The 21,100-nt window shown below is 42.0% G+C and overlaps 1 protein-coding gene across 12 annotated transcripts in view; it reads left to right on the forward strand.

Moving 5' to 3' along the window:
• Positions 1-21,100, forward strand: part of EP400 (E1A binding protein p400) — a 161,254-nt gene that overhangs the window by 123,551 nt on the left and 16,603 nt on the right. For all 12 annotated transcript variants that reach the window (XM_089489865.1, XM_089489873.1, XM_089489866.1 and 9 more), the window contains 4 exons: positions 7,433-7,624; positions 10,391-10,436; positions 10,519-10,628; positions 18,672-18,876. In XM_089489865.1, coding sequence (XP_089345991.1) covers positions 7,433-7,624; positions 10,391-10,436; positions 10,519-10,628; positions 18,672-18,876 — 553 coding nt within the window. The remainder of the gene's footprint in view (positions 1-7,432; positions 7,625-10,390; positions 10,437-10,518; positions 10,629-18,671; positions 18,877-21,100) is intronic.

Genomic DNA, 21,100 nt, shown 5'->3' on the forward strand with positions numbered 1-21,100 from the left:
GTTTTTGATTTTTCAAGTCATTCATCCTTTTGGCAAATATGAATTTCTTTCAAGCAGATTATATCATATAATGAAATGAATGTCTTCTTTTACAAGGTTCCCACTTTCCAGGAAAACATTTTCATATGTATTACACAGTCTTGTTAATCTGTGGCTTTAAATCTTTTTCATTTTGTTCATCTGAGCCTTTTCTGTCTGCTGGAATATCTCCTTCTGGAGTCTCACCATCTTTGTTTCTTTCCTCTTGGTATTCATCTAAATTATCTCCATATTTCTCCAGGAATTCCTTCACTTCCTAAACAGTGTTCAGCCTAAATCTCTTCCACCTAATCCAACGAGTTACCTCTTCAGTTTTCTCCCTTCTGAATAGAATATCCTTAAGATTCAGTTTGTCAGTCAAAAAACATACTCTTGTCATTTAAAAAAAAATATTGGGAAATATCCTTAAAAATAATTAATTCCTTATAATCAATTTTCAGCTTATATATCCAATGCTGTTGAAATACCAGTTCTCTTGGCTGTCTTCTGACAAAGCAAACAATCACATCTCTGAGCAGTTCTTTTGTTGAGTCACAAAGGAATCTAATCAGTGTCCCAGCTGATATCTTCCAAAATTCAGCCAGTGCTTCAGTCATTATTACATGTATAGACTCATTCTGTTGTTTTGGTTGACCTCTACCTTGGGTGTTTTACTCTCTAACAGGTCTAGATTCTGATTCACTTGAGTTTTTCGAAAGAGGTTCTCATATCTGTGAGATCTGAAGAAAATGCTCTTCTCATTTGTTTTAATTCTTCAACTAATTGTACAGTTGGCCAAGCTACCCCAAAATACTTTGCATTGCACATGGGATTATAAAAATTAAAACAGATACATATAAAAGCCCACATCACTAAAAACATACAAAACAGTTAAATTTAAATTTATCAATAGAATTAAAATCCATTCTTTTATTAATGCTTATACCATAGGCCATTCACATACAAGGTGATAAAATACAATACAACATGAAAGAACAATAATATAAAAGTACTACATAAAATAAACAGCATAAAAATCTTGCATATAAAAAATTAAAATACAATACAGATAAAGCACATAAAATATAAATAATGATAGTATAGTTAAATAAGATCATCCCCAAAGCAATCAACAGAAAATTAATAGAATTAAAATCAATTTATGTCTGTTAAAAGCAAGACTTTGGCCTGTTACAGACAGCCAAAATAACGCTCCTTCAAGTCACAGTGGAGGTATGGTGTTTCAATGATGCATGCGTCCTAAGAGTCCAGAAGCCATACCAAACCCACGCTCCAGTCCCAGGAGATGCAAGACTCACTTTTATGGTGGATTTCCCCAGCCATCCTCAGAAGCTGCCCCATATGGAAACCAGAGCTGATACAGATTACAATGGATGCGAACCTGAGGGGATGGGGAGCCCACTGTGGTCGCCTCATAGCCCAGGACAGGTGACCCCAAGATGAAAAGATCAACAACATCAACTGGCTGGAGCTGAGGTCATTCTGGTTGTTCCTCCAGGCCTTCTCCTTGGATGTCAGAGGGGCCTTGGTGCTAGTCTGGACCGACAACATCACCACGAAGGCTCACCTGAATCGAGAGGGTGGTACGAGGTCGGAGTCCAGACTCCTCTTCCAGTGGGCAGACGACAGAGAGATGGGGTAGCAATGGGAAGCCCTCTAAGCCCTATGATAGCAAACTTTTACATGGAACACTTTGAAAAGCAAGCCCTGGAAACAGCAGCGAAAAAGCCCACAACTTGGTTCCGATACGTGGATGACACTTTCACCATTTGGAGCCATGGAGAAGATCAGGCTGTGTTCCTGAGCCATCTGAACAACATCCACCCCAACATCCAATTCCCTATGGAAAAAGAAAAGGAAGGAACACTGCCATTTTTGGATGTCCTAGTCATCTGCAAACCAAACCAACGTTTGGGTCACACAGTATACAGAAAAACCACACATACAGACCGATACCTGCACAAGAACTCCAACCATCACCCAGGACAAAAAAGAAGCACAATCAAAACACTGGTAGACCAAGCAAAACGCATCTGCGAACCCCACTTCTTGGAAGATGAATGGTTATTCCAGCTCAGACATCAGAAGGGCTGCCAGGCCCAGAAAAACCCAGAGGAGTGAAGACAAGCAGCCACCCAAAGGGAAGGTATTTTTACCATACATCAAAGGAGTCACAGACAGAATAGGCAAAGTGGTGAGGAAGCACAACCTGCAAATGGTTTACAAACCGACGAAGAAAATCCAGCAAATGCTTCGCTCAGCCAAGGACCAGAGAGACCCTCTCACAGCTGCAGGAGTTTACCGCATACCATGCAGCTGCGGACAAGTCTACATAGGGACCACCGAACGCAATGTGTAAACAAGAATCAAGGAACACAGGAGACACTGCAGACTGGGTCAGCCAGAAAAATCAGCAGTAGCAGAACATGTTACAAACCATCCTGGGCATCAAATACTGTTTGAAAACACTGAAATTCTGGACCATGCCAACCACTACCATGTCAGGATGCACAGGGAAGCCACTGAAATCCACAAACACCTGGACAATTTCAATAGGAAAGAGGAAACCCTTAAAGTAAACAAGGTTTGGCTACCAGTCCTGAAAAATAGGAAGAGGAAGACTCAACAAATGCAAATGAGAAATCTCCCATTTCAAGCCTACTGACCAATACCCCTTCCTTTTGGTCCACGTGGGAACTAATGATACTGCAAGACACAGCATTCAGAACATCAAAAGGGATTACGAGGCGCTTGGTAGGAAGCTGAAAGGAATGGATGTACAGGTTGTCATCTCGTCTCTTCTGCCAGTTGAAGGGCATGGTCCAGGAAGGGAGAGGAAAATAGCAGATGTGAACAACTGGCTTCGCAGATAGTGCCGCCGAGAAGGATTTGGATTCTTCGATCATGGGCTGCGGTTCCATGAGGAGGGACTTCTTGCAACAGACGGGTTGCATCTCACGCCAGTTGGAAGAAATGTTTTTGCCAACAGTCTCAAGAACTTGATCAGGAGAGCTTTAAACTGAGTTCCGAGGGGAAGGGAGACAATATTAAGGAAGGCGAAAGGGATGGCGAAAATAGTCAAACTGACATAGAGGAAACAAGGCAAACAGTGCAAGGACCCAGCAGTGGGAGGCAAAAAAAACTTGCACAGGCAGCAAGTAAAAGGGAACCATGGTCTGCAATGTCTCTACACTAATGCACAGAGCATGGGAAATAAGCAAGATGAACTCGAACTCCTAGTACAACAAAGCAAATATGATATAATAGGCATCACTGAAACCTGGTGGGATGAGTCTCATGATTGGAATGTGGAAATAGAGGGGTATAACCTTATTAAGAGAAATAGGCCAAACAGGAAAGGAGGAGGAATAGCACTATATGTCAGAGATATTTACACCAGTGAAGAGATCCTGGACATCAATCATGGAAGCCAGGTGGAGAGCATCTGGATAAGAATCAAAGGGGAGGGAAACAACAAGGGTGTTACGGTGGGAGTCTACTACAGACCCCCAAGTCAGACTGAGGAATTGGATGATATCTTTCTAGAACAGATGTCCACACAGTCAGAAAAGAGAGATGTAGTAGTGATGGGCGATTTCAACTATCCTGATATTTGCTGGAAGTCAAACTCAGCAAAATCCTCAAGGTCTAGCAAATTCCTCACTTGCATGGAAGACAATTTCATGGTCCAAAAGGTGGAAGAGGCAACAAGGGGGTCAGCTATTTTAGATCTGATCCTAACCAACAAGGATGACTTGGTTAATGGGGTGCAAGTGGTGGGATCCTTAGGTGGAAGCGTCCATGTTCTCCTGGAGTTTGTTATACAATGGAGAGGAGAAGCCAGGCAGAGTCAGACACGCATCCTAGACTTTAGGAGAGCGGATTTCAGTAAACTTAGAGAAGTACTGAGGGCGATTCCATGGTCAGAAATACTAAAAGATAAAGGAGTTCAGGACGGATGGGACTTTCTCAAAAGGGAGATACTGAAGGCACAATTTCAAACAGTTCCAGTGAGAAAGAAAAACGGGAGGTGTCTCAAGAAACCAGGATGGATGACTAAGGAACTTTCAACCGAGCTAAGTTTGAAACGGAACATGTATAAGAAATGGAAAAAGGGGGAAATCACGAAAAAGGAATTCAAAGAAATAGCAGGCATGTGTAGGGGTAAAGTCAGAAAAGCTAAAGCGCAGAATGAACTCAGGCTTGCTAGAGAGGTTAAGAACAATAAAAAGGGCTTTTTTGGATATGTCCGCAGCAAGAGGAAGAAGAAGGAAACGGTAGGGCCACTGCGTGGAGAAGATGGCAAAATGCTAACAGGAGATAGAGAAAAGGCAGAATTACTCAACACCTTCTTTGCCTCAGTCTTCTCAGAAAAGGCAAAGGGTGCTCAACCTGAGGATAATGGAGCAGAGGACAGAATAGGGGAATTTCAGCACAGAATAAGTAAAGAGATAGTAGAGGAACACCTTGTTAATCTAAATGAATTTAAGTCTCCGGGACCAGATGAACTCCATCCAAGGGTATTAAAAGAACTGGCAAAAGTAATATCGGAGCCATTGGCAATCATATTTGAAAACTCCTGGAGAACAGGAGAGATCCCAGCAGACTGGAGGAGGGCAAACGTTGTCCCCATCTTCAAAAAGGGGAAAAAAGAGGATCCCAACAATTATCGTCCAGTTAGTCTGACATCAGTTCTAGGAAAGATTCTGGAGCAGATCATTAAACAGAGAGTTTGTGAACATCTATAACGCAATGCCATAATCACAAAAAGTCAACATGGGTTTCAGAGAAACAAGTCATGCCAGACAAATCTAATCTCTTTCTTTGACAAAATTACCAGCTTGGTAGATGAAGGGAATGCTGTGGATATAGTATATCTTGATTTCAGTAATGCCTTTGACAAGGTTTCCCATGACATTCTTGCAAACAAGCTTGTAAAATGTGGGCTAGACAAAGGAACTGTTAAATGGATCTGTAATTGGTTGACCGGCCGAACCCAAAGGGTGCTCAACAATGGCTCCTTTTCATCCTGGAGAGAAGTGACCAGTGGGGTCCCACAGGGCTCTGTCCTGGGCCCAGTGCTATTCAACATCTTTATCAATGACCTGGATGACAGAATTGGGAGCATACTTATCAAATTTGCAGATGACACTAAATTAGGGGGAATAGCTGATACCCCAGAGGACAGGATCAAGATTCAAAATGACCTGAATAGACTAGAAAGCTGGGCCAAAGCTAACAAAATGAAATTCAACACAGAGAAATGTAAGGTATTGCACTTAGGGCGGAAAAATAAAATGCACAGATATAGGATGGGTGACACCTGGCTGAATGAAACTACGTGTGAAAGGGATCTAGGAGTCCAAGTAGACCACAAGTTGAACATGAGTGAACAGTGTGATGCGGCAGCTAAAAAGGCCAATGCTATTTTAGGCTGCATCTATAGAAGTATAGTGTCTAGATCAAGAGAAGTAATAGTGCCACTGTATTCTGCTTTGGTCAGGCCCCACCTAGAATATTGTGTCCAGTTCTGGGCGCCACAATTCAAAAAGGACATTGAGAAACTGGAGCGTGTCCAAAGGAGGGCGACAAAAATGGTGAAGGGTCTGGAAACCATGCCCTATGAGGAACGACTTAGGGAGCTGGGGATGTTTAGCCTGGAGAAAAGAAGGTTAAGAGGTGATATGATAGCCCTGTTTAAATATTTGAAAGGATATCATATTGAGGAGGGAGCAAGCTTGTTTTCTGCTGCTCCAGAGAACAGGACCCGGAACAATGGATGCAAGCTACAGGAAAAGAGATTCCACCTGAACATTAGGAGGAACTTCCTGACAGTAAGGGCTGTTCGGCAGTGGAATGCACTTCCTCGGAAGGTGATAGAGTCTCCTTCCTTGGAGGTCTTTAAACAGAGGCTGGATGGCCATCTGTCAGGGATGCTTTGATCTGGATTTCCTGCATGGCAGGGGGTTGGACTGGATGGCCCTAGTGGTCTCTTCCAACTCTACGATTCTATGATTCTATGATTCCCAGTGTCAGGGGTTTCCCAGCAGACAATGAGCACTATCAGGCAGACACTAATCCTCTTTTGCAGACTCTCCCACCCTGAGGCCTGCCATTAGCAACAAACAATATACATGCAAATCACTCCTGCCTTTCCAGGTCACACAATATATATAGCCAAGCCCTTTCTAGGCAAGCATTCTCTGAAGATGCCAGCCACAGATGCTGGCGAAACATCAGGAAGAAACTCTTCTAGAACATGGCCACATAGCCCGAAAACCCACAAAAAAACTAAGTACCAACGTTCCTATTCACTATAACAGATATTACAGTCTCCTCTGAATTCATTTCATTTCTGAAATGGGTGCATCTTACATTGGTCTTTACAGGGCCTTGCATGTTTAATAAATCATCCGTTTGGATTTTTTCAGTGTGTAGTAAACTGTTTTCTGAGTTATCCAAGTATCTCATTTCAGTCCATGTTAAATGATTTATCCCTGCTGTGGTCACCATTCTGTTCACTTTTCTCTCACAGGTTTCCTTTATGGGGGATTTTCTTGTTAGACGTACACTTAACAAATGTTGTCTCAGTTCTTCTAATCTGGTTAATATTTCTTCTTGCACTGTCTGAGGAAGTACCAGAAATTTGTCAATTAACCCCTTTTCTTCCTCCGAAATTGGAAGATTGAGAGGATGGGTTGGTCTCAGAACATTTGTTAGAGTAGGATCTTTTTCTTTGTTAGGTATATTATAATTATTGTTCTTAAATTCATCAATTTCCTGGTCCTTCATTTTGCAGTTTCCATTGGAAGTTGAGGTAAATTTGGGGGTGGAGAAAACTATTAATGGTTGAGGAGGAGCTATGTTAACGAAGAATCTAGAAACATAAATGCCTTTTTCCATAAATAAAGATTTACATCTGTAAAATAGGGTAGCAAGCTTTGCTTCTCTAAATGTAATTAGAGCATGAGCATGTCAATTGTTAAAGTATAAATATATAATCTGTGAAATGTCTTTGACAGTAATTTGATTTGGGCATATCTCCCAGAAGAGTTGAAAGGTGAAATTTGCACTCGGCTTGGGAAAGTGTGCCAATAGGTTTAGGGAAATTAGACAGTGTTATCTGATGTTGTCTAAGAACAAGTTGCCATTTTTAATTTTTTTCCTTCTTGTTCGTACCATTTGTTGGTGCCCTTTTCTGGTTTGCATAGAGAGCTGAGACTGTGTGATGTTTTAGAGCCTGTGGTTCAGATGTCACAGCTTGATCTGTAAGGAGACTGAAGGTGGCTTTGTGGGGGAATTTATCTTTCAAATGTGTACTTTGCTGCCTTAAGCTGTTCACTTTTCATAAGCAGTCTGGCCTAGAAAGTGATGCCATTCTCTCATTTCCCAGGCTTTGGCTGAGCAGCAACGGGCCCAGCAGCAAGCAGGACCACAGCAGCAACAGCAAGCAGGCCAACAGCAAGTACAGCAAGCAGCAGTGCAGCAAGCCCAGCCTCAGCCCCAAGGTCAAGCTCCGGTTGTCCAACAGCCCCAGGCTGTGGTGCAAACAGCTGTCACCACTGTGGCAAATACTGCAGTACTGGTAAGACGTAATAACACAAAACAGTGTAGGGCTGTTCAAAAATGTGTTCTCAGACTGCAGGAAGAAGCCATCAACAAATTTATTAAGTTCCATTGCCACCTAGGTCAAATGGGAGTCATATGATTCTAATAGGCAGACTTAAATACGCAGTTGTCAGATTCTTTCCCATTTCTCCCTCCTACCTGCTCCCAAATAAGATATCTTGACTGAATCTGAGTAATCTTTCTTAGCACTGCTTTTTCTTTTACCTCCTCTTGTCTTCTTTCTTCTCTTCAGATTGGTTTATCTGTTGGGGAAAAAGAGGTTTGTGTATTATGTAGTATTGTATTGTTTATTCTTTGGGGTATGGTTGTGGTTTTTTCCCCAGAATTACAAGCTCTTCCTCCTCTCCCAAGACCTCCCTCTTGCTTTTCTTTGTAATGCTGTAGCTTATTCAGCAGTCTCCTTTCTCATTTCATTACTAGTTTCTCCCCTAAACTTTCCCTTACTTTCATTGCCATCTCTCCCTGATGGAGCCAGTGGCAAAATGCAGCAGAAGTCCATGAATCACCATGAGCTAAGTGACAGCAAAGCCAGAACAACCAGTCCCTTTGGGCAGCTATTGGGTCTGCTGATATTTGGCCTCCTTTTGTATTCCAGCCTGGAGAATTGTTTGCCAGGTACAAATTCACCAGGTGGAAAATCTCCCTATAGAAGTAGGGAAAAGTTGATTGAATCATCAGCCTAATTGTTTTTTGTGGGTTTTTCAGGCTACCTGAAGATGCCAGCCACAGATGCTGGTGAAACATCAGGAATAAACTCTTCTAGAACATATTCCATTTTGTTTCAGATTATGGAGAGTTTAAAGGTTATTTTTGTTGATGCCCCTCCGCTAGACTCTTAACTGTTGGTTAATAATGCTCCCCAAAGCATGCCAATGAGAAAGGGGTAGATAATGCCATAAGAAAGTCCTCAGAGTTTCTGTGTCCTCTGTAGCCTCCATCATAGCCATGGCCTCTGTGCTCTGGATTGAGAACATCATTAACATCTAAAACTCAACAGCCTTCTTCCAAAGTTATACGGCTCCTTTGCAGTCATTATTGACGCCATTCATGATTCTCTTCCTGTGGCTACAGTGATGAGACAGCTAGTAGTATGATTGAAACATTAGAATGCTGACACTTCCTCCAGAAAAAGGCTAGCAACATTTCCTTTCCGTGGTTCCAAACTCTTTGACAAAGCATCCCTTCAAAGGTATTTTGGTCAGAACCAAAGACAAGAAAGTGCCTTGCCTTCCTCACGAAAACAGGATGATAAAACCAGGCCTACTGATCTCCACTATGTCAGTTTGGGGGTGGGGAAGTTGTTTATATTCCTTAAAGCCAGGGAAACCTCAATTTCTGATGCCTGGGTGTTTAGGAATATATGAATAGGCTACCAACGAGAGTTTCATCACCTTCCAAGAGCCAATTGCCTCAAATTTCCTACCTCTATGTCTCCAGACAAGAGGCATGTTTTTCAGACTGTTAATCCTGTGGTCTACATGAGGATGGTTCCTCTGGTGGAGCAAGGACTAGGGGATCTACTCAGTTCTTTTTGTAGTCTCCCAAAACAACTGGAACCACAGTGCTAGCCAAGGCTTCAAATTTGGCGGTTACTTTCAAGAAGAAAGTATACATAGAGTCCTTTCAGACCATTCAATTAACACTGCTTATTGGGGAATTCCCCTTCTTGATAAAGCTTAAAGAGCTGCCTCCATATTCCCATCTTACTCCTACCACAAATTCTTCCAGTTTGCATTTGACAGCTTTAATTTTCAGTTCAAAGCCATACACTTTACCTTGACCTCTGCCTCCAATGACCTTTTGACTCTCTGCCATAGCTCATCTTCCACTGTTGGTTACCTATATTTACTCCTACCTAAATGATTTTTAGTCAGATCTTGCATCCTTCATGTGGCCCATGAGAGTCTACAGTCCACATTACAGCATCTTCAAGAACATGGCTTCCAGATAAACTTCAAAAAGAGCCACCTCTCCCTGTCTCTGAGACAGGTGCACTTAGGGACTCAACTAGACACACAGAAAGGCTGTTGTTAAAGAGGGAAAGGGGGGAGGAGCATTAAAAAAGATATTCTGAGGTTTTACATTAAATTTTAAAGCTTTTAAAGGTTTGGAAGTATTATAAGCAGCCCAACCTAGTGCAGGTTTTTACCTTCTGTTATGTCTAAATTTTATTGGGCTGGATCTAGGATCTGCCTTCCACTAACACCTTGAAGAAACCCCTCCATCTGTTTTTGGAGATTCTCCCTTGCCACCCAAAGTACGGCTCGTAACATTCAGCTCTGTGTAACATTTTCAGGGGACGTTGTGTGCCTTTAAGTTGTTTCTGACTTATGGTGACCCTATCATGAGGTTTTCTTGGCAAGATGTGTTCAGAGGAGGTTTGCCATTGCCTTCCCCTGAGGCTGAGAACATGTGACTTCATGGCCAAGCAGGGAATCTAACCCTGGTCTCCAGGGTTGCAGTCCAGCACTCAGACCACTATGCCAGATTGGCTAGGACATATAAAATTCTACTTCCATCAGTCCAGTTGCACATGCTTAATATTTTGATCAGTGTATTGTAATCTTTCTGTATTATTTATTTAAACAGATTAAAGGTAAAACCTGCTTACCTTGGAGCTTATTGGCTCTTAATTTTCACAGAGTTCTTATTTTTACAGGCAGTTTTGAGTGTGTGATTTCTAGAGATATTTCTCTTTAACACAAATTTATCTTTTGACCAGGCGGGCACAATGAAAAATTCAGCAACTGGAACAAGCATACAAACAGGTATGGTAATCCTGCCGTAACAAAGTATTGCGAGTGCTGATTTCTGTTGCAGACCCCAGAGTAATCTTGGCTTTGCTTTTAGCCACAGTGACCGGGAATGTTATTGTGAACACCGTGGCTGGAGTTCCAGCAACTACCTTTCAACCCATCAACAAACGTTTGGCTTCACCTGTTATACCCGGAACACTAACAGTGAGTACCTTCACATGACCAGTGTTTCATTGTGCATGCTGAATTAGGGCAGAAATTTACACAAACGTCAAATAGTGATAATTGAAACAGGATGTGCAATCCACTATATCAGGGATGGAAATACGATTTTTACATTTTTAAAAACTCAGAAGGTGGTGCTGGGGGACTCCCATTTGATCCCTTTGTCTGTCTGTAGGGTCTGTGAAGGTTCTGTTTTATCCCTCATGCTATTAAACATCTACATGAAATCTCTGGTAGATGTCATCTGGAGTTCTGGGGTCTTGTGCTATCAATATTTGGGATGACTCTGAACTCTACTCCTTTGCACCTCAATCCAAGGAGGCTGCCTTGGTTCTAAACCAGTACTTGTCATCAATAATAGACTAGGTGAGGGTGAACAGGTTGAAATGTAATCCAAGCAAGGCAGAAGTGCTGTTGGTCAGCTGAAAGGCAGATCAGGGAATAGAGATTCAGCCTGTACTGGATGAGGCTACACTGAAGATACAATTTGCAGCCTAGTTGTACAGTATGCCTGCGTTTTATGCAGGCGCGCACCATATGCAGCTTACAGCATATGCTGAAAGCCATGCTGGAAGAGCCCATCGTGCACCCTGGAAGAACTAATGAGGTGCGAGCCCCATTACTTCCTGTGGGGCTTCAGCATACGCTGATTTCCCCTTACACGAAGGGATCCGGAACAGATCCCTGCATAAGGAGAGGGCTCACTGTACTCCTGGATTGAGCCCTGAGCCTGGAACCACAGGTTTCAGCGGTGGCCAGACATGCCTTTGTATAGTTAGGGTTTGTGTGTCAGTTACAGCCATTCATGTAGACATCTGATCTGGTCATGGTAACACATGCCTTAGTTACACCCCTTTAACACACTCTACGTGGGGCTACCTTTGAAGAATGTTCAGAAACTTCAGCTCATTGAATTACAGCCAGATTGTAAATAGGAGTTGGCTACTTGGGAGCATAGAACTCCTTTTTTCCAACAGGTTCATTGGCTGCCAGTTTGTTTCTGAGGACACTTCAAAGTGCTGAGTATCACCTATACAGGGCTATACAGCGCAAGGCAAGGTTATCTGAAGAGCCATATTCTCCCATATGAGCCTACGCATGTTTTGAGATCCTCTGTGGAGGACCTCTTCTCTGTTTCACCATTCTCACAGGTACATCTGGTAGGAACAATGGAGAGGTAGCTTCCTTCCAGACTTAAACTTAGTAGCTTCCTTCTACGCTTAAACTCCTTTCCCAGTGAGGTTAGACTGGGAGCCTCCTTCCTAAAGTCATAATATTTTCATTCCGTATATAATAGATTTTTAGAAATTTTGTTGAATTCTAACAGATTCAGCTCTGCTATTTTCTTATCTAGCAGCAATTTGATTGATTTTACACCACAGCATTTATGAATTGCCTCTAGATCTTGGATTTCTTGAATAAATATGGGAGATGTATATTATTTAAAATGTATTCTATTCTCCTTTAAGCATTCTTCCCTCACAACAACTTTTTAAGATCATTGCAGATCACTGTCATTGTTTGTATGCTCAGTGATCTAGTGAAAAATTATACTTTTAATTCTCTGATTTCCTGTCTGCTGAAAATAAAAAGGGTTAATTCTTCATGAATATGAATTTGGTATACAGTTATCTAAAATCATAACTATATGAATAAATGTGTGGTTGGATGCCCATATTTGACTTATTACTGTGCTATTAAGAAAGTTTCTAAGCTTCCTAGTAATAAGAATGTAATCTATTCTGAAGTATATACTCCATGTCTGTAAGAATAAGAGTAATTACATTCACTGCCACATTGGTCTCCCCAAATGTCTACAGGGTCAAATTATTGAACGCTGTGCTCCAGAGCATGAAGATGAGATGAAGATTTATTACTGCTGTTTAGTGCAGAGGCTATGTTTAGGTCCCCTCCCTCTGCAAAGTGTTTTAAAGCTCTTAAGAACATTCTTTAGAAATGCCAAAGTTGATTCTGTATATTGCTCTAAGAGTTATTTTAGTTTGATGTACCTGCCCTTTAATGAAAAGAAAACGGCAATTTGGTTCTTTAAAAGTGTCCTGTAAAATATGGCATGTTTCTAGAGATGGCCAGAAGTACTCCTTTGGATTTCATGGAAGCTGCCACTCTGAAATTTGTGAATATTACATACAAGATGTTATGGCTGTCCTTAATATGACTTAGAATCATAGAGCTGGAAGAGACCAGGAGGGCCATCCAGTCCAACCCCCTGCCATGCAGGAAATAATAATCAAATCATCCCTGACAGATGGCCTTCCAGCCTCTGTTTAAAGACCTCCAAGGAAGGAGACTCTACCATGATCCGAGGGAGTGTGTTCCACTGTCACACAGCTCTTAATGTCAAGAAGTTCCTCCTAATGTTGAGGTGGAATCTCTTTTCCTGTAGCTTGCATCCATTGATCCATGTTCTAGTCTCAGGAGCAGCAGAAAACAAGCTTGCTCCATCTTCAGTGTGGCACCTCATCAAATACTTAAACAAGGCTATCATATCACCCCTTAATGGTCTCTTCTCCAGGCTAAACATAACCAACTCCCTAAGTCTTTCCTCTTAAAGCATGGTTTCCAGACCCTTCACCATTTTAGTCGCCCTCCTTTGGACACGCTCCAGTTTCTTAATGTCTTTTTTGAATTGTGGTGCCCAGAACTGGACACAGTATTCCAGGTGGGGCCTGACCAATGCAGAATAAAGTGGCACTATTACTTCCCTCGATCGTGACACTGTGGTGGTTTACAGACCACCCAAAAAGGGCGGTCTGCCGCCGCCTCCATTTCCGCCGCTGGGAAGCCTCAGCCTCCAAACGGGGAGGGTTCCCAGTGGCAGAAAATGAAGCTGCAAAAAGAGGCTTCTTTTGCGTCGCAGTTGCGATGCATGAGTGCGCAAATGGCGCACTCGTGATGTCGCAAGCGCAGGGGGCCGTGTGGACGCTAAGCGTCCGGCACATCAAAATGACAGTGCCCGTGTGTATAGAGCGCCACCATTTTGTTCGTGCTCGGCACGTACTAGCGTTAGGGTGTCCAGAAAGGGCGCCCTTTCATAACCCTAGTACGTGCTGAGCACGTAATATTGGCGCTTCTGGAACGCGCCCATATTACTTTCGATGCAGCCTAAAATCACATTAGACTTTTTAGCTGCTGCATCACACTGTTGACTCATGTTCAACTTATGGTCTACTGGGACTTCTAGATCCCTTTCACACATAGTCTCGTTAAGCCAGGTATCCCCTATCCTATATCTGTGCATTTCATTTTTCCGCCCTACATGCAGTACTTTACATTTCTCTGTGTTGACATTGTTAGCTTTGGCCCAGCTTTCTAGTCTATTCAGATCTACTTGAATTTTGATCCTGTCCTCTGTGGTATTAGCTGTTCCTACTAATTTGGTGTCATCTGCCAATTTGATAAACATGACCTCTATTCCTTCATTCAAGTCATTGATAAAGATGTTGAATAGCACTAAGCCCAGGACAAAACCCTGTGGGAACCCACTGTTCACTTCTCTCCAGAATGAAGAGGAGCCATTGCTGAGCACCTTTTGGGTTCAGCCAGCCAACCAGTTACAAATCCATGTAACAGTTGCCTTGTCTAGCCCAAATTTTACAAGCTTGTTTGTAAGAATGCCATGGGGAACCTTGTAAAAGGCCTTACTGAAATCAATATATGCTGTATCTACAGCATTGCATTTGTCTACCAAGCTGGTAATTTTTATCAAAAAAAGAGATCGCATTTGTCTGGCATGGCTTGTTTCTCAGAAACCCACGTGGACTTTTTGTGATAATGGCATTGCTTTCTAAATGTTCACCGACTCTCTGTTTAATTATCTGCTCCAGAATCTTTCCTGGTATTGATGTCAGACTAACTGGATGATAATTGTTGAGATCCTCTTTTTTCCCCTTTTTGAAGATGGGGACAACATTTGCCCTCTTCCAGTCTGCTGGGACTATTCTCCAACATTTCTCAGAGGTTAATGCCAGTGGCTCTGAGATTAAATTTCCAATTCTTTTAATACTCTTGGATGTAGTTCATCTGCTACCAGAGATGTAAATTCATTTAGATTAACCAGGTATTCCTATACTTCATCTGTACTTATTCTGTGCTGGATTTCTCCTATAGTGCCCTCTGATCCATTTTCCTCAGGTTGAGCACCCTTTTCCTTTTATGAGAACATTGGGGCAAAGAAGGAGTTGAGTAGTTCTGCCTTTTCTCTGCCCCCTGTTGCCATCTACTCCACATAGTGGCCCTGCCATTTCCTTTTTCTTCCTTTTGCTATGGACTCAAACAAGCCCTTTTTATTGTTCTTAACCTCTCTAGCAAGCCGGAGCTCATTCTGTACTTTTGCTTTTCTGATTATCCCCTTACATGTGCTAGCTATTTATTTGAATTCCTCCTTGGTGATTGCTCCTTTTTTCGATTTCTTATAAAAAAATAATAAATAAAATGTTAATTTTTATCCTGTTTTTTGCCAAGCAATCAAAGCAGCGTACAACAGACTAAAATATATCCATATATACATAGTAACCCCCCCACCTTAAAACAAGATTAAATAGTATACAACTAAAACTAACATTTTAAAATCTAAACAATAACCATGGACAAAGTTCAATAAATAGGGAAGTCTTATTCGTGACCGAGTATTTTATTCTGGGAAGGCCTGCCAGAAGAGATCCGTCTTAATGGCTCTTTTGAAGCTCTCTAGATTGGTAATTTGATGGATCTCATCTGGCAGGCCATTCCATAAATTGAGTGGTTGCAGAAAATGTCCTCTGGGAGGTCGCCGTCAATCTGGTCTTTAAGGGCTGTAGTAAATTCCTCCCAGAGTGTACCATGTGGATTATATGGATCTCCCATTTAAAACATTTAAAACTTATACATCTACCATTTAAAACATAGCTCAGTTAAAAGTTCCTTATCCAGCCTGGTTTCTTGAGATACCTTCCATTTTTCCTCCTCATTGGAACAGTTTGAGATTATGCCTTCAGTATCTTCCTTTTGAGAAACTCCCATCCATCCTGAACTCCCTTCTCTTTTAGTATTTCTGAAAACTAGATCACCCCCAGTATTTCACTAAGTTTACTAAAATCAGCTCTCCTAAAGTCTAGAATGTGTGTCTGGCTATGCCTGGCTTCTCCTTTCCACTGTATAACAAACTCCAGGAGAACATGGTCACTCCCACGTAATGATCCCACCACTTGCACCCCATTAACGAGGTCATCCTTGTTGGTTAGGGTCCTATCTAAAATGGCTGATTCCCTTGTTGTCCCTTGGGACAATGAAATTGTCTTCCAGGTAAGTGAGCAGTTTGCTAGATTTTAAAGTGTTGGCTCAGTTTGACTTCCAGGAAATATATTGATAGTTGAAGTCACCCAGTACTACTACATCTCTCCTTTCTGAGTGTGTGGTCATCTGTTCTAGAAAGGCATCATCCAATTCCTCAGTCTGACTTGTGGGTCTATAGTAGACTCCCACAATAACATCTCTTCCCTTTAATTTGTATCCAGATGCTCTCCACCTGGCTCCCAGGACTTAAGTCCTGGATCTCCTCACATGTGTAAACCTCCCTGACATATATTGCTATTCTTCCTCCTTTCCTGTTTGGCCTGTTTCTCTTAAAAAGGTTATACCCCTATATTAATACATTCTAATCATGATACTCATTCCACCAGGCGGGATTGCAAGACTTCCTTCTTGCAATATAAGGAAGTCTTGGTCCATCCTACATGAGCAGTCTCTGAATTTTTTCCCTTTTCATCAAGAAGCCCATGCCATTCACATTGAAGAATGTTATTTTAACATGTGACATTATTTATCAGCATATTTATTGAAAGATGCTTTTCTGTGCTCTGTTTAAAACCATGAGCTTGCCAATAACTGCAAACTGCATTAAACTTTGCCTCCTTTTAGCAATTGTTGAGAGTCTACTCTCTGCCTGATCTTAGTTTTCTGATTCAGCTTTCTGAAAGCTACCTAGGTGGTCTGGGCTTGGGAGCACAGAATGGTGGAGTCACAATGAATGTTAACTTGCTTTATCTATCATATCACCCACAAAGTTTAAACAAAATAAGATCTTGAATATTGCACACACAAAAAACTTTCAGAAAATCATTGCATTTCTATGTGAATAATAACATTTACTTGGGGTGTAGAGTTTTTCTTCTTCTTGGTATTATTGGCACACTCTGTTTCCTTCCCTATCAGGAGAGGCCCTGTGTAGGCTGGCACTTTGGGGTGGAGTCGGAGCATAGCGTGTACACGACATACATCCCAGCTCCGCCCTCAAGATGCCATGACACCATGTGCCACACTGCATGGCACTCCTCCCAGCGCTGCATCCACACTGTGCTGCACCGAAGGAGCGTCGTATAGCCATGGCACTGCTGCCATCGCGCCCTTTCCAGGCTGCCCCTTCAGGGCTGTTTGCACAGTCCCTAAGAAACTTCACTTCTGTCAGTCCTTTCTCTCTTAAGACCCATCCAGAGTGTAAAATGTCCTTCGCTACAATTAAGAGTTTAGTTTGGAAGCCCTATTTGTATATAATGTTAGCTTTCCTCAGAGCATCTGTAATTAGGCATTCTGCAGAGTTTGAGGGCTTAAATCATGCAAAAACTGGAGAGAATCATTATTAGGTGTGATTCCCTTTGTTTTTAGCTTCACTCATTATCGCACCTCTAATTTTTTTGTTTTTAAAGCTGATAAAGAGTAAGGCCAACTGTAATGTCATGTTCTCCTATTAGGATGTTTGGAAAGAGTTCTGTAAGGATATTTGATATCATGGTCTTTATGGCGTCTTCTTTTAGAATAATTCATAAACCTCTCAGTTTTATATTACAGTGGTCCCTTGGCTTATGTGGGAGATCCGTTCTGGACCCCCCCCCCCCCCCGCATAAGCCAAAAACCGCGTAAACTGGAGTCCTATTCAGTTGAATGAGGCTCGTGCTCACGGTGTGGGAGAGCACGCACGCCATTCATTCTCCCATCACGCAGCTTCCGTGTAAGCAGGAAGCTGCATATGGAGCACCCGTCTATGGCGTAGGCGCACTGTATTCCTTATCCCTTGGTTTCCAAGAGTACCAGTCTAGACTGTGTTTCGATTGAGTGCTGTGCCAGATTCATTGATATAGAGTCATTGTAGAGGTAGTTTTTTCTGGGCTACTGGTTTGTCCTTTGTTTCATTTTCCCATGGTTTCATCATCCTTGTCTGCTTCTAGTGCTTGTTTGACAGTTGTTAAGTTTTTGCTTCAGAAATGAATTTTTAGAGCAAACAGATGCCCAGCTCATTCCCTTTTGTGATCTTATCTCATAGAGCAGTAGGATTGTTCATATTTAGTAGATTGTCTGGGCAAGCTCTGTGGAATTAACCAAAAAACAGCCATTTTGGAATCCGTCATCTTGACCCCTCAATTTAGTGAAATTTTTCAGTATTTTTCTTTTAACTGTTGTAAGCTACCTTAAGTCTCTTAAAACATGGGATGTTACTGTTAATAATAATACTAATATTCAAAGACTTAGCTGTGTTAGTCTGGAAAAGCAATGTGCAAAGAGATCTTGCAGCACCTTTGAGACTAGCATGGGCTTTTGTGAGGAAGTAGGCTCAAGTCTATGAGAGCTCATGTCACCAAGTTAGTCTCAAAAGTGCTGCAAGATCCTTTTGCATAATAGTGGTGGTGGTGGTGGTGGTGGTGGTGGTATGCTTTGTGCTTACATGCAAACCAGAATAGCTCTTTTACTTTGGATTAGCCCATTGCTTCTTCACATGAGACAACTGAGATGTGCATCTGCGAACTTGTGCTTTTGCGGTTTTCAAAGCAGGGGAAAAGCTACACTTAAATACTGTTTTCCATTGCAGTTTCCAAACCCTCAAAGTAACCTCTGGCACATTTAAGACTAACAAATTTATTACGAGATTAGATTTCATGGACAGCTATGTCTGATGCAGTGGGCAATACCCAAAGCTTACAGTATATACAGGTTAAAATCTGAGAGGATTCTTCACTTTTCCTTTCCATTTAGACATCCGGTGGGACTGCTGCAGCTCAGGTGGTACATACCCAACAGAGAGCAGCTACTGTGCCTGCTGCATCTGCAGAACTGGTGACAATTACATCTACTCCTGGAGTTCGAGCTGTGACATCTGTGACGGCATCAGCTGTTGTCACCACCAATTTGACTCCAGTCCAGACCCAAGCTAGATCCTTGGTCACACAGGTCACACCAGGTAATTTAATTTACATATTTTAATATTTGAGCATATATTTCTAACTCAAAGATAACATCACTTTTAGATGTAGTAGTTTTCAAAGAATAGCCATGGAGCTGCTACTTTGCATAGAAAGGAGGAAGGAGGATGAAAAAGAGAATATGGCAGCACCTTTATAGTAGCTGGTTTTCATTTTTCCATGAGCTTTCATGGATAATAAACCCAATTCTTCAGTTTCAGTACAGAGTGGTAATAAATGCTCAGAGATAAGGCATATTTATACAGTTGTGGATAGAATGTAATAGGATTCAGAAAGGTGCAAACCATGACCCAGGCCCTAAATTTTCAAAGGTCTACATAATGTTGCTTTGTTGGCCAATTTCAAGGCTGAATTGTAGACAACATTGTTTAGGGAGGCATTCCATATCACTGATTGTTAATTGGTCATGGTGGTTATGTTTTGATTGTGTGCCTGCTGTATTATTTTAATTATGTTTTAATTTTGTAATATTGATGTTTTGGACTGTATGCCATTTGGCAGGTTTTTAGTCTTATTTTATTTTGATTTCTATTATGGAAAGCTCTGTGCAAATCCTACAGGGCTCTATAGTGGTCCTTTCCCTTATGTGGGGGATCCGTTCTGGACCCCCCAAGTAAGGGAAATTCTGCGTATGCTTGAGCCCCATTAAAGCTAATGGAGCTCGTGCCCACGGCAGCATGTGCCATGGGCACGTGCGGCATTATGCTTTCTGGTGCGTGGTTCCGCTTCTTCCTGAGCAACTTCCAGCATATGCTGGAAGCCGCGTAAGGCACGCCCACGTATGACACAGGGGCACTGTATAAATAAATATTAATAATAACAATAATGGGATACAGGTCTTTCAGATCTCTACAGTGGTCATTTACTGTTGATGTTTGAAAGCAATAAATCCATTTATCAAAAGTCAGCTTTATTGGGTTCAAAACTCTCTGAGAATATTCCTTTTGTTACATGTGCAGTAGTGAGGACTCTTGTCCTCCCTGCTGCACATAGGGAATATGCAGTGTGCCAAGAAGCAATTGTCTTTATTCATACCTCTGCTAATAGATAGGAATTTGAAAACATAATTAAATTCAGCACTTTCTCTTTCTACTAGAAGAAAAAGAGATTTCCTACAGTTTAGGACCTTGCAGCTCCATTTGTTAGCAAACCCCATTTTTTAAAAAAAATGGGAATTCAGGCTGGCATCCTGTATTGGAGTTACAGATCTGTAATTGTTAGGTAGTCAGTGATGCTGCGTATACATTATTGTGGCACTGTTGCCATGATAGTAAATATCTCCCAACCTACCTTAACAGCTGACAATTAGGACACAGCAGGATGTTTCCAACCAGAGAACAAGGTTACAACAGTTAGAAGCGGGACCATGCCATTCCTCACTGCAGCCTCATTCACTAGCAGGAGGAGGCTGGAAATATTATCCTGCTGTGCTCTGATTGCCAGCTGAACAGATCGCCATTGCTCAGTTTGGCTGCTGGCTGTTAAAGTAGGTTTGGGAGAGGATTGAGGCAGGAGAATTTACTTAGTTATACATTTATAACTACCATATATACTCGACTATAAGTTGAGAAATTTATGCCCCAAAATTGACCCTAAAATCCTGGGTCAAGTTATATATGGGTCAATACACTAGTAGTGCTTAGAAAGGTCCTAAAACAAGCAAGCCCGATGCCTGTGTGTGAAAGAGGTTAACAGTCCGATTTGCAAGCCTTCTCTTCCCATGGAAAAAACTCCCGATTTAACACCACTTGCTTTCCTTCTCAATCTGATGTTAAAACCTCTCCTCCAGCACCTGGGAATCGGTGTTAGGTTGTCAGGAGAGGTCCAGAGAAGAAGAAGGAAGGACGGAAGTGGTATTTCCCCTTTTCCATCCTTCATTACAGCCCCCTAAGTTTTACTTATCCATGGCCCATATGAAAATCCATGATTCTGACCCTGAAACTTGCCCTCGACTTAAACATGAGTACAGTGGTACCCCGGGATACGAATTACCCGGGGTACGAATTTTTCGGGATACGAATAAATCCCATAGGGATTTATTGTTTCGGGTTACGAAGGTTTTTTCGGGTTACGAAAAAACCCCGGCGCTGTTTTAAATGGAGCCGCGGCGGAGCCGCGGCTTTTTTTCCATTAGCGCCTATGGGAATTCGGCTTACGAAGGTTTTTCGGGTTACGAAATTAACCGCGGAACGAATTAATTTC

Source organism: Sceloporus occidentalis, unplaced genomic scaffold, assembly GCF_023333645.1.
Source record: "Sceloporus occidentalis isolate IW3139 unplaced genomic scaffold, rSceOcc1.0.p SCAF_41, whole genome shotgun sequence".
NCBI classification, from domain to species: domain Eukaryota; kingdom Metazoa; phylum Chordata; class Lepidosauria; order Squamata; family Phrynosomatidae; genus Sceloporus; species Sceloporus occidentalis.